This window comes from Botryllus schlosseri, chromosome 13 (assembly GCF_051294905.1).
Source record: "Botryllus schlosseri isolate E-star chromosome 13, Bs_hap1, whole genome shotgun sequence".
NCBI classification, from domain to species: Eukaryota; Metazoa; Chordata; class Ascidiacea; order Stolidobranchia; family Styelidae; genus Botryllus; species Botryllus schlosseri.
In genome coordinates this window covers 22,964,750-22,982,548 of record NC_137248.1, presented here as the reverse complement: position 1 = coordinate 22,982,548, position 17,799 = coordinate 22,964,750, and the positions used below count along the sequence as shown (strand labels likewise).

At 40.4% G+C, this 17,799-nt stretch overlaps 1 protein-coding gene and 1 long non-coding RNA gene across 2 annotated transcripts; one reads left to right on the top strand and one right to left on the bottom strand.

The window, feature by feature from the left end:
* The first annotated feature begins 2,107 nt into the window (after positions 1 to 2,107).
* LOC145454508 (uncharacterized) lies at positions 2,108 to 8,412 on the top strand. Its single transcript, XR_013920148.1, has 4 exons — positions 2,108 to 3,488; positions 4,785 to 4,910; positions 6,920 to 7,099; positions 8,238 to 8,412. It is a non-coding gene; the product is annotated as an uncharacterized LOC145454508 (long non-coding RNA).
* Positions 8,413 to 10,496: 2,084 nt separating this feature from the next.
* Positions 10,497 to 12,692, bottom strand: LOC145454305 (uncharacterized). The gene is made up of 6 exons (XM_080332299.1): positions 12,615 to 12,692; positions 11,885 to 12,076; positions 11,490 to 11,826; positions 11,073 to 11,170; positions 10,878 to 11,003; positions 10,497 to 10,756 (listed from the first exon to the last, which is right to left on the bottom strand). The coding sequence occupies exons 1-6, from the start codon at positions 12,690 to 12,692 to the stop codon at positions 10,610 to 10,612; spliced, it is 978 nt and encodes a 325-aa protein (XP_080188425.1). The 3' UTR covers positions 10,497 to 10,609.
* Positions 12,693 to 17,799: the final 5,107 nt, after the last annotated feature.

Below are 17,799 nucleotides of genomic sequence, written 5' to 3'. Positions count from 1 at the left end.
GTGAGAGTGTTTATTTTTTTATTCAATTGTGTATCCAGAATAATCAATCAACCAAAAGTTCAATATCTCCAATCAATCGAACTCAAACTTGTTCTACAGTACAGTTAGGGTTACCATATTTTGGGAATCTGTACAGTGGAAGCTTTTTCAAAATTTTCAGACTTACAATGCAGAAGTAAAATCCGAAAAAAATGATAAATTTTTTCCGAGTTAGTGGCTGGTTGACAAAATAAAATCATTTTTTTCTTGTCCAGGTCCCAAAAGAAATCCACCAGACCGTTACTCGAGCGCTGATTTCCTATATCTCAGTCCAATTTCCACGTACATTTAACCAAAATTTTCAAAAAATAGGACAAATTCTCAAAAAAGAGGACGAATCCTCCTAAAAGAAGACCATAACCCTAACTACAATGTAATCAGCTGCTCAAGCATTTCATGCCTGGAAACTACACAGAATTTGATTATTCGGTGAAGAATTCATAATTGGAATATATCCTGGAACCAAATTACCATCCTAATGTAATTTTGTGAGATGATTGATTCATGTTTCTCCATCAAAATCAGGTATTCGAGCTGGACCGGTAGCTTAAAGCATGCTTGAGAATTGGAACAGTTGTTGTGTCGCAAAATTCCGGTGAATTATCACTGACTTGTCACCGAATACGGACAGTGCTATGTTCACCTTTATCATTACTACGAACGGATAGATTCCAACCTAAAATCTTGAGAAATACGACCGTCAAGTATAGGAGCGACGTTGTTTCTCGCAACCAGAACGCCGTGTGGAATGCCACGGTGACAGCGCTGTGAAAAATCCACGATCGTTTGAAACAGATAATAAAATCACGCAAGACAGTTTCTCATAAAAGCCATCACATCTTGCAGTGAGCAATATCTGCTCAAATATACTTCGTAGTTCTCACAGCAGCACACAATGAACCACGCCTTTCGGGGATGCTGTCGACTGCGAAATTAGTCTATTGATGAGCAGGAATAACATTTGTCAAGTAACAATGGACTTTTCCGGTACAGCTCAATAAATAGACCGACGACCCTAAATTGCCCTTACTGAATCTATTTTGCATTTTTACTGCGAATCTATCTGCTTTAATAATCAATCGTTTCAACACTATACGCAGCAGTTGCCTTCTAAACCTACACCGCACGTATTTGCTCTCAGCGGCCCCCTACCGCCCAATTTTCTAGCCAGCGCCCCCCAATCGCCCATGTCATTGCCAGCGCCCCCTTCACGCTCGCGAACGCCCACAGGGGGGCGCTGGCGCCCACTTTGGGAACCACTGGTGTAGCTAGTGTGGTGGAATATTGGTTGATTTCCCTCGTAGAAATCGTTGCGTGGGGTGTGATATTCAGGTGTGTGGTTGTGCGCGTATTCGCAAGCGAACCTTCGTAGGTTCTTCCCTGTGAACCTTTTTCATATATAACAATTTTTCACAGCACTGCTAAACGAAAATGCACCTTGTCCTCTGCTCGAAATATTCAGCATTCCGTTATAGGATCGCTCAAAGTGTAGGCCTATATATTTTGATATTACGAGACGCTTGCTTGATTGCAATTGCGTGAGGATAGCAACTGTTTTGCATGCCCACATGGTGAGCGTCGAAAGATATCAGTTTGATATCGCGCTGTCGGTGGTGCAATCACTCGGAATCTGTCGTAAAACTGACATCTTAGTGTCGTTTTGATTTTGGAATTACGATCAGTGTTGGAGCCTTTGAGTCATAAGTAAATTCAAGTCATTGTACATTTTGATTCGAGTCAAGTCAAGTCGGGCAAGTCACGAGTGAAGTCATAAAGTCAAGTCAAATTTCGGAAGTTCGGATCATGATTCAAGCCATTGCATTTCGCAGAATGATTGAAGTACAGTTTGATTCAATATTACTTGATAAGCGAGTCCCGAATATTAATGCGGCACACTATGGGCCACGTCGACAACGGTCGTTCAAATAGATGATGGAATATAAAGCCTGAGAAAGTTGAAAAAAATGATATAATGCAATGCACAATACGCCTGCACATCTATACGATACAGTTGAAGCCTGTGCCGATTGCTGACGAGTAAAATAAATGCATAAATATATCCCCAGCAAACACAAAACCGTAAAAGGATCATCCGGGATCATCTCGATTAGGTTCTGATTTTCTAAGTGTCGAGGGAATGTCTAAAATACGTAGTAGGATGGTCTTGTGGTTATATTCAATCAGAATAAATTCATACTCGGTGTTGTTCCATCTCATGCATTAGGCTTCGTTATATCCGGTAGTTAACCTAATAATGCAAATTTTCTATCTCTCGAGGGTACGACTAAAATACGTAGAAAGGATGACTTTGTCGGTACATTCAATCACGATGAATTCTATCCGGTTTTGTTCGATCTCATGCGGTAGCTTCGTTCTATCTATTAGAAAACAATGTTCTCCCTTCGTTTTATTGCGTGAGGATGTCACCGGTGTTGTATATTCGTATTGTTGCTCTAAGGTCGAATAGTTCTGTTTTCTTCTGATATATATGATCTTCATTATATATATATTCGCTCTTTCGGTAATCTCGCATGTTCAACGAGTATGGCTAATAGTTTTATTCAGAGAATAACTAAATAAGTGATATGTTGTACGTTTAGGAATATGATTATCGATGCGTGACTTCTAGAATATTTTGGCGATTCAAATTTTACGTCATCGCGCCATACAAAGATTTGACGCGCAACAGGTCGCAGCCGGGCATAGTTCGCTCTTTCTGTATGGTAAATGCCGTAAATATATAGGAATTGTGACTGACTGAGGTAGCGGGTTAAAGGTATATATGCAGCATATAGCATATAGCTTATGGGGTATTTCGAATTGCCTGTAGTATATAACGCCTAGAGCTGTTTGACTTTCTGCAAAACAGGTGTAGACAACTATAGAAAAGTTTCAGCTTTTCCAGGTTAGAATTAGAGCTAAACCGTTTTTTCCGAATTAGATTACAATTATATTGCTGGCATTTCGCTCTAATTTAGTGAAATTAGACCACTATAATTCGCTTTAAGCATCTGAATTACCGGTACCTATACCTACGGTATATCATAATATTTATGCTTGAATTTTCTAGGTATATACGTCATATAGATACATTCCTGTAGAACACTGATTCATGATTTTATAAAAGTTGGTGCAAGAATGGACATTTTCAACTTGATGTTGATTAATGGAGCAAAATTTGATATTTGAGTGCAATTATACCTCGAATCCAGTGACAAGATTATTAATCGTTGAAACCAAACGCAGCTTGTTTATGTTGGCCCAGAGAATTTGGCTAGCCAGACCATATTGATGGAATATGGTCACAGTAAGATAATATTTTGGGCTATTTTACATGAACTTTCCAACATTTGATTTGATATGTCCACTAAAACAGTTGTTATTCTGCTTTCGAATAAGACCTAAATTGCTGGTTTCAATGGTAACTGTGTTTGTCAAAGGCTGCAAAGGTAATTTCTTTTCCATGTTAGATGTTTATTTGTTTGTTTGTGGTGTTCATGGTGGTGGTTCGACTACACTGGTCATTTTACACCAGGCCGGTTCTTATTATTATTATTCCGTATCTGCCCGATTACCAGTGAACTCGGCACTTAGTGAATTCGGCCGCACAAACTCGGCACTTGGTGAATTCGGCCGTGGTAGATCTCGTAGCGGTACCGGTCACCATGATTGGTTACTGGAATGTTTGCCGGTGAACTTGGCACTTTGAGTGGTTGTCAATGTTGTACGGTGGTCAGGGCATGCGTAGATCACACAGTCACGGCGTGATTAGATCACAGATTGCGTAATTGCGGGAAATAACGCGACGCTCTTCACTTGGTGAACTCGGCCCTTGGAGGAATTGGCACTAGAACACCTTCGCATTAGAAATGCATTTAATATGAATGAACAGTATCAAAAAGGAAATTTAAACGTGACATGGCTCGTGGTAGATCTCGTAATCTTGGGATCCTTCAACCGTGTTATCGAGACACCCTAATCCCAGAGTGGAATCGTCTCTCCAAAGGCAAAAAATAATTTATTTTGACGTGATCATGCGAAACATTTGTTGATGAGGAACACTGGCTTGTCGTGATCGATAAACGAAGAAGCGCCGCTTGATGTTCCACAGTTTTGATCTCACATACAACGCCAAGATCCATCTTCTCAGAACTTACACGACACAGGCCCGTGACTCACGCCATCGATTCCAAGCAGACCGCGCGTGGTCGGTATATGAGCGCTGTGGCTACGCAATCCGTGATCTAATCACGCTGTGACTGCGCGATCTACGGATGCCCTGACCTCCTTACAAGATTGACGAATCACTTGATAATACTATTATTAGTTTGATAATTCATATTAATAGCTGTAAATACACTTCATTTCAAAATTTCCCGAGGGCCGAATTCACCAAGTGGCGAGTTTGTGCGGCCGAATTCACCAAGTGCCGAGTGCATCGGCAACCATCTGCCCACTTATAGCACGGCCCACTCCTAGGCTTTTTAAGACATGGCTATGCGAATCAGATGGCGAGGAGGAGCCTAGATAAACGGCCAACACTTCGGTAGGAATTATGGAGTCGACGTGTCACGCTCGAACCCGCAATTCATTGGTGTTTAGCTATAATGGAACGTACCACTACGTTTCCTCGCCATACCTTGTAAAATGAGACCGTAGCATTTGACATTTCGTGTGGCAATTGACTTTTGTGTGGAAAATTGTGTTCGTTTTAGAACTTATCAGAAACTTTTATTCCGCCATAGATTGTATATGATAAAACGATATCGGAATTGATCCTAGAAGAATTCCAAAGCAACTCACCACAAAGGAGGATTTAAAGAGGTTTGATGGCAAATTGAATGAAAGCAAAAGCCTTTGCAAGAGATGTGGTATGTTGAATCTGTTTTGTTATTTTTAAATAGGCCTACTTTGTTGTGCCGATAGCAGACGGTATATATAAACGTAAGATGTGGAAGCTATCAAGGTGTTTTTAGAAATTCAGTCAGTCAAAGTGGACGATCGTATTTCTTGGATTATATTTAGGCTTATTTTAGCATCTTTGAGATGCAACTCTAAACGTGGACGGTCATGAACAGTAGGGCTCTTCAAAAATGACTTTTTTTCTCAAATCGTACTGGCTACTTGATAAAATTGTTAGGTTACCTAATTTAAGCCTACAAACAAAATTTGGTTCAATTCCAGCCAGTATCCGCTTTGCTACAAGAGAAGAAAGTTCCTATTTATTATATAAAAATGAATAATAAAAAATTTGAAGATTTTCTGTTAACCCCTTGAAAGTGTTAAGCTGTCTATAGAAACGATGCTCACCAAATTTGGTTCAATTCCAACCAGTGGAAGCGGAGTTATTGCTGTCGAAAAATTTGGATTTTAATAAAATAGTACTTACGGTGAGCACAACTTTAATAAGTAAACAAAGAATCGGTCACCGTAAATCAGGGCCGGCCAACCCGTGGCCCGGGAGAAGGTTTTGAGTGGCCCGCGAGGCAATTTCCGAAATTTCTAATATCATCAAAAATTGATTGCAATTGAACATGCAAGGCCAACCAAAAATTTGATTGGTCTGGCCGCAACATTTGAGATGTGATGACTAAAATATCAGTTCCGGCGCATTGACAGATCGATCAGCCATTCACATATTGGTATATCTTCGTACACTACAATAAAGCAGAATAATTAGCGATAGATTTATCAAAGGTAAAAATTTTCTACAAGCTTGGCGCAACATGTTGTCACTCGATTTCTTGTTTTTAATATTGTTGCCCTTTTGTGAAAATGGAAGAACTCCTACTGTATCAGATTAAGTCAAACTATATTCACGATTACGAGACAAATTGTCGTTCAACATATGCGACATTGAGTTTGCGCTCGCAGTAAGACCGTCGACTATGAAACCTAGGCACAAAATGATTGACGCATGCTGCTCGCATCTTTCGATATCGATATGTCCATGTGCCGAATAGCCCAGTCCTCGCAAACTTAGCCCAGCGAAACACAACAAGCCCGCAATATAGTCAAGTGACAATATTATTGACCTATGAATTTCAAGAAATTTTCGCGCCTTGCGCGGCTTGTGGCCCGCGCAATAATTCGTCAATCGAATGTGGCCCGTTGGCTGAAAAGGTTGGCCAGCCCTGCCGTAAATACTATTTTATTCAAATCCAAATTTTTCGACGGCAATATCTCCGCTTCCACTGGTTGGAATTGAACCAAATTTGGTGAGCATCGTTTCTATAGACAGCCTAACACTTTCATGGGGTGAACAGAAAATTTTCAAATTTTTATTACCTATTTATTTTTATATAATAAATAGAAACTTTCTTCTCCTGTAGCAAAGCGGTTACTGGCTGGAATTGAACCAAATTTTGTGTTTAGGCTTAAATTAGGTAACCTAACAATTTTATCAAGTAGCCAGAACGATTTGAGAAAAAAAATCATATTTTAAGAGTCCTAATGTCCATGTCAGAGAAACGTTTTAGGGTAGGCCTACTCATATGTCTCGCATCGTTCTCTACATAATTGTCAATTGCGATACAAACTGTTTGCTTGTATTGGTGAAGCCATCCAACTTCGAATTGTAAAATGTTGGGAGTCTTGATATCAAATTTTTGAAAGGTGCACGTTGAGAAGATTTCGGAATCTGTCAAATTATACAAAAATTTAGCAAACTCTTTGACATATTTCATCTATTTGGGACTCGATCAACGTAAAAGAATTGGTAATCATTTTATACAATATATTGTATTTGTAGTTGAAGTATAGTAATAATTCTTATGGTTACCGCACTTGTAACGATTCACGGCCATAACTGGAATAATTAGAATGATGTAACTTTCAAATTGTCATGCATTTTGCAACAACATTGTTCTCAATTTTCAAGGTGCTGACCATTCGAGGAAGAATTCGGGAATTCACGATCCGTAAACGCGGCCGACTGTTTCTCTCCTCAAGCGGAAGCGACAGAGAAGAGGAACGAAGAGAAAAAACGAGCAGAAATAGCAAGAGTGTGACAAGTCGCGTCCGTTCGCTTTAATGCGTATTTCCATCCGCGAAGTAGTAGGTGGGAAAACTAATGGGCGTTTGGTTAGCGCTTATATAAGGGCGTTTGGTTAGCGCTTATATAAGGTTGACTCCAGCGCTGTATTTGCTAAATGTTGCTGTGAAATAGGGGTGGTGTCATTTGGTATCAATATTGACTATTGAAAGACCATTTGTTAGTGGTCATGGATTTGTTCGGCCAGTATGCAGTAATTTCTGATGGTCACTTCCCGGGCTTCTGTTCTCTAACCCCTCATTATTGTTATTCTGCTTCTAGTAAGACTGTCGATTCTAATGTTTTATCGTATCATTTGTCGGAGGTTTCGCTCGCTTTATTTACAACGTTTTGCTCTCTGCTAGGTCTATTACTTTCCTGGCTGTGTATCACTACAGCCTAAGAAACTGCACTAATTCTCATTTTAATGTCTTGCTGGTTATCTTGCTGTCAATTCTAATAATTTGTTAATGTCTATACCAGTGCAGCCAGCCAGCCACTCGAATGTTTTGTTCTCTGTACACAATATTGTTAGGTCTTCAGCTTTCCAGACAGAGTATCATTCCACTTTCTAGACTTGAGTATGTATCTCTCCAACTAGCTGCCAAATAACTGATTCATTTGGATTGTTGAATTGATCATTTTGGACAGAATGTGAAGAAATTTTAGTCAAGAATTCTTTTTGTGTTAGTGGCTGTTTTCAAAGATTGCTGAAGTAGTCATCGTTGATCTTGATAATCAAGTAGAAGTGGCGATTGAAGTCAGTTCTCTAGTCAAGAATTCTTTTTGTGTTAGTGGCTGTTTTCAAAGATTCCTGAAGTAGTCATCGTTGATCTTGATACACAAGTAGAAGTGGCGATTGAAGTCAGTTCTCTAGTCAAGAATTCTTTTTGTGTTAGTGGCTGTTTTCAAAGAGTGCTGAAGTAGTCATCGTTGATCTTGATAATCAAGTAGAAGTGACGATTGAAGTCAGTTCTCTAGTCATATAATATTAAAAAATATAATAATGAAACTTGAAAACTTGAGTGGAAATGTTCAGAATCGAATCCATTTTAGTAAGTATGGGCGAAAAAAATGTAGGAGTCATTCGTTAGTCTCTACCTCTGCCATTTTCGCAGTACGAATGTCTTAGCTATTAATCATCATTTTCATTTTATTTCTGCAGGGTGTTGAAAAGAACAGGCCGCATGCTGGTTATTTAACTGGCTCATCAGAAGATGAAACCTGATGATAAGGACTGTTTTCACTTTCTTTCTAAAGACATTCGTTCGTTTGTTCGTTTTATTTTTTACAACGGCATTATTGCCAATTCGTTTGAAATTAAATTATCACAAATGTGATTAATATGTAGTAAATAATGTGGTGTGTGTACGTAGCCGTGATCAGGTTAAGCCCATAGTGGTAGAAAACAGGTTATTATATCAGGATCTTCTTCTTCTAACGTAGGATCTACATTCTACTCACCATGTTTAAAGGCTGTAGCATCTGCATAATATTTACATTATTGAAGGACATGGAAAAGACGTTGAATTGAGTCGACACAAAATCCCCCTTTCTACGACCTGCCGAGATCTAATATCTACTATATCGGCTCGGCTTTTCTACATCTTTGGTCTGTACTGTGTTTGCTGGGTCGGCCCGTTTCGAATTCTGTAAGAGTTGCGTTAACATTACCACTAAACAGTAAGACACTGCTACCCAGCAAACACGGTGATATATTTAGGACATGTTCGGATATCCTTTTGTCCTAATTATCTCAGAATTATGTTTGTGCGTATCTTGTGCCGAAACGTATCTTGAATACATCCACATAACTCATGCAGGCACTGGCGTAGCAGCATGTGCTGCCGCCCCTGGCTCTCGCTTAAAATGCCGCCCCCCATAAGTAGACCGCAGCAAATTTCGACATAGATTCATGTTCAAGGAATCGTATCAATAAAAATCATTACAAATAATGTGTCGCGTCTCAGCCTCACCGTCTATAAACGCTAATAAGGCCAAATATAATAAAGACAAAAAATAGCGAACGAATGTATTGTGCAGCCATAGCTAACCACTGTAAAACATCAAACGTTGTTTCACTATACGATCAAACGTGGTTTCACTGCTCCGAACCAGCCTCTTAACCCTTTTAAAATCTCAAGTTGAACAACTTCATATGATCCTATTTTAATTTGTGTTCGTCCTAGCTAGAGGCCTCATATTGGTTTGTACGAAAAGCTAGCTATCTTCTGATTTATATGATCCCTAATTCGAAGGTATAAGGCATGACAATTTTCGCAGTGAACTCCAAAAAGTCCACCTCGACGTCATAAATGCTTCTAAAAGCGAAGGCGAGTAAATTGTGACTTTCGCTTTGCAGCAGCGCGTGGGAATTCCAAAATCCAAACATATCATTTAAGTGGTGTATGTCGATAAACCTAGTTTCAGCTTCAAGTTTAAATCTGTCCAAAGCTTGAAACATGCATCGTCTAACTTCTTCAACAACAATGAGGCCAGCATCATCTGATTGTTTGCGAACTCTCCGAACAATCGGCCTTGACGGCTATTTCGGAGTGGTTCCATCGCCATGTTAACATATTAATTCGTGTTTTCGGAATCAGCGCGACAGTAGCTTTCGATTGAGACCTGTTTGATTAAATTTTAGCTCACGCGACGCCAGCTATAGGACTACCAATTACGCTTCTCTTATCCGGCAGTGTACACTGTGTCGGACGAGATAGTGTAATGGTGATGCGTCCGGTTCTTGATCGGTATTTCGTGGATTCGATCCCCGGCCGGGTCAGACCAAAGACTCGAAAACTGCTATCCGCAGTTATTCCGCTTGGCGCTCAGCCATCACGGAGAAGATAAAAACAGGGGTGCATACTAGATGACCTTACTATAAATTCCATATCGCATATCCGTCGTCAAAGCATCTCGGTGGTGCAGGCGAAAAAGAATATCATCTCTCTCTCTCATTGTGCTGCCTCATTTTGCCGCCCCCTTGGAACCTGCCTGCCGCCCCTGGCGCAGAGCCAGAACCGCTAAGTGGCTGCTACGCCACTGCACGCAGGTCGAAGTTTTTTGCATGCGCTGAAAGATTCTGCCGGCATGTCATTGTAGACAGATTCGCGTACTGTAATCATGCTGGGATTATCGCAGACAATGTCTCATCGGTACCATGTCTCCCATCGCCTACGATCGTAGCAGGAAGCAAATCCGATCTCGGGCGATTAGGAAAGTTGAAGCGTTCGGTCCGCATGGCACAAACGTGGGTGACTGACCAAGTGATTGCGGGCGCTCAAAGCTTTGCTACCTATTCCTGCGCTCATAAGAATATGGCTACTTTGCTATCTATTCCTATGCTCATATAAGAATTTGGCTGATACGATTCGTGTATGACTTCACATCACAACGAGATCAATATACAGGTTATGGAATCGTTTGTTCGAGTCTTGATATTCATTTATTTGCCAACGACAATCGGTAGCAAAATATTAGACGTCACAGTGAGCCACGAAGTATCGTCATTGATCCACCACAAAGCAGACCGAATTATCTGCATCCACATGATGACGCCCGGAATCGTTTGAAAACTTTTTGTCCCATCGTACTTGGTTCCGAATTGTCCCGCGATTCAAAAGTGGTAACAAACAACGGCTTGTGATATTTCGTCACAGCGCAGCAAAGGGGGCGGCGATCCTGTAAACACGAAAGAAGTTTATCGTGATCCTCCCTGACATCGATAGGAAGCTATGTTGCAGTCATGATTTACTGTGACATTAGGGACTTGCTTAATGAATAAATCTAAATAACGGCTTACCTGAGCTGCAACTATGGCGTGATTTGTTGGGTCAGCCGACGACGGAATCGGTGTAGCACAAATACCACTGCATAATCCTATCTCGAAAACTTCGTCATCGTGATACGGGTGTACAATATTCATCCTCTTTTGAAAAAAAATACATTTGCTGATTTACATCGATTCGCGAGTACGACGATGCAACCGTGCACGTACCAAATACTGAGCCCTGCTCATACGGTGAGGGATTCGTCTGCAAGTAGTAGTTGTTGTGGCGGTTTCGCTGTTGATCCGAGGACTCCTGCGGTTTCGATCTGAAAGAAAAGTAGAAAACACGACTATTTACATTTGTGACAAACGGGTCATTCAACCGACTACGACCAATAGCGTTTCAAGTAGGCTATCCAATGAACCACCAACCAATATCACAGTAATTGTGAAATGAGATTCTCGTACTAACAATAGCGTTCGTTGCAGATCGTAAGAAGTATTCCTAGATACAATCGAGCGCGGTAGCCACAGCGAGCCATCGCAGATTGGAAAATGATATATCATATTCAGGTCCGGAATCGACTATCATTTCAGGCGAGACTCCATGTTACACCAGATTGCATCGATTATGATCGAACATACTTGGGATACTCTCGACATCGGCCATTTCCGGGACCTCAACCTGCGATTCAGAGTTTTCCGAATATACAGGGGCGTTCGCAATGTTCGCAGAGTTGACGATATGCGCCGAAACTTCGTCTTCGTTTCTCCAGTGAAGGATTAATCCGATTGATTGCCTCACAACGCTAAGACGCGACGGTCTCTGTAGCGACGACTTGGATCGGTAGATGTATTGACGTCGGGCTTGGACGTCAACTCTCAATTTGATGGACTCGTCCGCATTGAACATCGCCTCTCGTAGAAGATCCGCATTCAAATCCAGGAACATGATCTCTCCGTGGCGAGACGAACACGATGTCTGTAACGATAATCGAAAGATGTCACACTACTACAATTATGATGATTGATATTCATACCTGGACGCCGGAGTGTAATTTAGCATCGCTCACATTGGCGGCTTTCAACTGAACAGACGTGTGATACCTTCCGAAAGTTTCCCCAACGTCTGACGAGGGGCTTCTTTGCAACAATAGTTCCGCTGCTTCGAGATTGTCCAGGTTAACGCTGTGAATTAGGTCACATGAGGAAGGAATATTTTGCAAAATTGACTACAGCTAACGAAATATCTAATACTGCGGCGTAATCTGTCTAACCATATTTTCAGTGCAGATACTTGAGCGGTTCCCTGAACCGTCGCTCATGAGTAATGATAATGATACCGAGATCGTGAAATTGCTTACACGAAATATCATTGAAATATTATACCATCGCCAAGATGCTCGAAACTGAAGCAGATAATAGGACGTCTTTTATTTGCATATTTATATATAACAATGGGAAATGGCAATAAAAATGGCATTTAAGAAGAATTCACCTGAAGTCAATGCCTTTAATTACAGTGACGTGATTGACTTCAAGTCACCATTGGGTTTTTCGAAGTATTCCTCAATTTGGCAGAGCAAATCCATCATTGATACTGGGAAAAATGCCGGTGAAAAAATTTACTGGTCAAAAGTGATGCAAATGAAATTTTTGAAGGGTTCCAATTCAACATTTTTTTTAAGTATAGTTACAGTGAGCCCTCGTTCTAAAAATTGCAGCTGTCCAGTTCAAGACCAGCAACTAGGTCAAATGCCACAGTTCTACCGCTGCTGTATCAGGAGAGACCAGGGATTCCGGTTCCTCCACACTTGCATTCCTTTTACAAAACCCTTCAGGTGGCATGCACTAGTGAAGGGAGTGACTGAGTTATTCAGTTTCTTTCACTCGTTTCATTTGTTGTGTTCCTGTTTCTTAGTTTGACATTATTTAGTCTCATTCATTCGTTTCATTTGTTATGTTCCTTTCTTACTTTGACATTATTATGCCATAAAATGCTGATAAAGTACATTATTGACTCATTGATTGGTAATTTGAAGAGGAATTACGTCCAAAAAATGCTACTTAGTTGAGGACCATTTGAGAACCAAACTGGCCTATGTCCAAAATGGGGGTTGAAAATGGGGGTTGTTCTTATTTTGAGAAACTAAAAATTATGCGATATCCCAGCTATATGCATATATATCAGTATCCCAGGGGCTCACTGTTGGCGTGTGGATAGTGTGAGCATGATAACTATGGGAAATCTTCTTTTGCGAATATCTCAGCTCGCTGTTTTATGACATAGCGCAGTTTGGTTTTCCAGCGACAATATAGCCAAACATCAATACATAAGTTACAATTTTAAACAAGGCAGAATGGAGATTAATGATCCTGCTGCGAGGTAGCGGCGTATCGAACGTGTTGATAACCTGATATACATCACGGCGGGTGTTCTTACAATCACACTAATGTAGGCTACGTACATCGAATATCTATTTACTGTGGATACTTCTTACGCAATGACGAGCAAAGCTAATAGGCTACTTCTGACGTAATAATGAGCAATAGCATTTGGAAATCAGACGTGTGTGCTATCGCGAACCTGGTTCCGTTTGGTGCTGGAAAGTCTGCAGTTAACAAACATATGTTCAGCTAGTCATCTGTCTTTTAGTGATCTTTGAGGAAACCGCCGTGATAGCTCAGAATTCTTGAATCGGTACTTCCTACCCCACTAGGCTTACCATACGTCCTATTTTAAGAGGATTTGTCCTCTTTTTTGAATTTTTTGAAAGTGTCCTCGGAGGACGCCCTTTTGTCCTCTTTTTTGAGATTTTGTCGTCTTCTTTGAAAATTTAGGTCAGATTTAGAGCAAATTGCGACCGATATGCCGTAAATGAGCACAGAAGTGACGCTCCGGAGGGTATTTCGGAGCGAAAAACGCTATTTTGAGCTCCGAGCGAAAAGATGACCTTTTTTTTAGTCATCCACCTAGCAATGCGGAGAAAAAAAAACGATATTCTGAGCTCTGAGCGCGGAGAGTTGACCCTTCTTTTTTTTTAGTCAACCGGTCGCAAAGGGGGAAAAATTCACCGGTTTTTGAGAATTCTACTCTGGTTTTGCAAGTCTCAAATTTCTGGAAAAGTGTGCACTTTTTAGATTTCCAAAATATGGTAAGCCTATACCCGACGTTAATAAATACCGCAATGCACATAAATCAAGTGACGTAGCCAGCCAGAGTCGAAACAGCTTCCATGTTAAAATCGAAACCCTTTTGTTTTAAAATGCCGATTTTATGTCCAATATTTCGCCATACATTTGCAATTTAGTATTTTGTTATTAGTGATGCAAATTAGCGACAATAGGCTGTGTAGTGTATAGCGGCATACGATCTGACATCTCTTGCAGCCCATGTGCTACTATCGTCTGTGTGTGGTGTGGGGCAGGCCTGATACGCAGTAGGCTGGTGCGCCTGCTATCATCGCTGATCCGAATTACCGCTTCTGCAGCAGTAGCTTTACATACTCTCTCCCCAATACTGTTACATTTAGGTTGCTTATCGTTCGTAATGTCATGCTGTTTTTGGGCTAACACGAAATATATTCCAATTTGCGTGGCGGGTGGCCTAACTGGCTGCGAATAGACTCAGTGACCAAATACTATTTTATTCAAATCCAAATTTTTTGACGACAATAACCCCGCTTCTACTGGTTAGAGTTGAAACAAATTTGAAGAACATCGTTTTTATAGACAACCTAATACTTTCATGGGGTGAACAGAAAAATTCCAAATTTTTCGTTATTTATTTTTATATAATAAATAGAAACTTTCTTCTCTCGCAGCAATGCGGCTACTGGTTGGAATTGAACCAAATTTGGTGTGTAGGCTTAAGTTAGGTAACCTAACAATTTTATCAAGTAGCCAATACGATTTGAGATAAAAGGTCATTTTTAAAGACCCCTAATGAACAGGGGTGTACGAGTTTTGAGCAAACGTTAAAAGGGTGTACCACGTCGAAAAAGGTTGAAGAGCACTGGTTTAAAACATGTTTAAACGGTGTTTTTAAAACAAACTAAATTGTGTTTTTAAAGTTGTAACATTATGCCATAATTGTGTAAACACTTTCCAAAAAAACATTTTTTATGAGCCTACGGACAATTACCTCCCGATTTGGCCGACGTACATCGATATGGGATGGTTGGAACCCTCAAAATAGTCTGTTCAACAGTAATAGTCCAGATATTTCGTCAAATGAGCTGTCTTTGGTGTACATTTTCAATTGTCAATCTCAATCCACTAGGACGTCACAATTTTATATTCGTGACGTCGTGGTTTAAAAAAGAACATTTTTTAAACAAGGGTCTTGTTTTAAACATGTCTGTTTTATATTGATTTTTGTTTTAGATGCAACCCTAATTTATAGTAATAGGCATTTAGGTGCCAGTCAATACCGTGCCACGATAAACCAAAAGATATACCCTGTTTCGACCAACATGCGACTTCACGAAGTGTGCTACTAAAGAAGGACCTTGGTCGAAACTTTGGGTATGTGTCCATTGTCAATAGCCACGCTGGGCGGACGTGACTAATAGTCTGGTCGGGGCCTACGATATTCAATGTACCAGATAAGGCCGTAAATATCGTAGGCCCCGGTATGGTCCTTCCAATCTGAGCTCATAATGCAAATGCCACCGGGGCACCCACAGAGTTTTAAAGACATGACAATTTGTGTGTGCATCTCGTCCAAGTTATTGCGCCACTTCAATATCTTTTGATTATATAACAGACCAGCGGTCACGAATTAACAACAGAAACTAAAGTAATTATAACAAGACACCGGACGTTATAATTATGAATTACGTGCTCCCAGCTCTGCAGGCAAATCTGACCATCGGGGCTGAGAGAGGAGTAATAGTAATATAATGCAATTACTAATAATATTGACGAAATTCAGTCTTCAACTTGAAAATACCACCCTATGGGGTCAAACACCAACGTTTGGACTGGGGGACGAATTGCTGTTTAGGTCCAGATTCTAGCTACAACCACGCTAACATGGTATAGAAGACCGTGGCCATGGCGGCAGGTCCCAATGTTGAGTAAAGAATTGTGAAATAACGATTGACGCCCGTTTCAAGTAGAGTCATATGAGAATAAGATGAAGCCGGGGCCCGATGATGCGAACATAAAATTCTGCCTTCAACCTCATACAGATAATGTACTGCAAGCTGCCGTTACGAGAAACGGCAAAGACGGCTCGGTTATGATTTTGATCATTAGCTGTTGATTTTTACAGCTTCCCTGTGGAAACCGTAACGTTTTATTTGGCGAGTACAAAATTTCAAATCTTTGTCCGGTGTACTTACGTAGTACATAGGCCTACTGCAGCCAAGAAGCAACGGTCAAACTGCGTTTAACTAAGCATATAGCCAAACATCAATACATAAGTTACTATTTTAAACAAGGCAGAATGGAGATTAATGATCCTGCTGCGAGGTAGCGGCGTATCGAACGTGTTGATAACCTGATATACAACACGGCGGGTGTTCTTACAATCACACTAATGTAGGCTACGTACATCGAATATCTATTTACTGTGGATACTTCTTACGCAATGACGAGCAAAGCTAATAGGCTACTTCTGACGTAATAATGAGCAAGAGCATTTGGAAATCAGACGTGTGTGCTATCGCGAACCTGGTATAATATCTCTTCCTTGTTCACGAATGTTCATGTTCAGTTTCTGTCATAGTCCTTGTACAAATAAAAAGTAATCGTTCTTTCACTAAGAAATCGATTAGATATGCGAAGTAGTCGATTACGATTACTTCGGAATTTTTTCGAATGTAATCGATTGCGATTACGATTACTTGAAAATGCTGTAATCGTCGTAATCGATTACGATTACTTATCGCGATTACCCCATGTCTGGTCAGATGACCGCTTCCGGCAGTTCATATAAATGCTTTTCACAACTACATACATACTTTAGTAATTTTCTAATCGAGCAAACTCAATTTTCTAATCGAGCAAACTCTCATTTTGGTAGTTTTATATCAGGCTACCAATGACAGAAATCGATCTTACGTCAAATCTGCCACGTTCCACACTGATTAGGAAAATGATAACTGCGGTTTAATGACGGTATTTGATCCTCACCAAAATCACCCTTGAAGATGATTATGGGCGTTGTTCCATACAATTACATCTACATCTTTGCAGAGGTGGTCAGTAACGAAGTACTTGAAGTAGATTTTGCCAACTCACACTACTTTTCAAGTAGTTATGATTTTAGACTACTTCTACTTGACAGTTTTCAGTTTTGTAGGCAAAAATAAGCGTAGAATACCTACTTACTTGTGAACCACCACTCCTACTTCTACTTGAGTAGAAATTCCGGCGTTACTTCTACTTCTACTTGAGTAGCGACGGTGACTACTTTGACCACCTCTGCATCTTTGTAAACGAAGCATTTTCACAGAGTTTCAGAGGTGGTCAGCAACGACGTTATTTCAAATTTTCAAAGTGCAAAGTAGGTGTTGCGTACTTTGATATCTCACTCTTGAAAGTGGTTTTCATGTTACAATACTCCTACTTCTATACTTCAGTTGCCATTTTTTAAGCAAAATTAAGCCTATAAAACTTATTTCTTTACATACTTGAAATCACTACTTCTGCTTGTACTTTAGAGCAGAAAGTTAAGACGGCACGTGACTTATTTGACAACCTCTGCTGCATTTTTCCATCATGACAATGTATCTTGATGAAGCTGACCAATTGACTTTGGGTAACGATTTCAAATTGGTAAATGCCATTCTCGGATCATTATTTTGCAACAAAGTTTGCTGCTCTTCTTCGTCTTCATATCTACCATACTCATACAAGACTGGAACATGACGGACAAGGTTATCTCAAAGGCTTGACCTCCGTCTAACCCCTGAGCCTGAACTGAGAAGGGAACCTGGCTTCGATA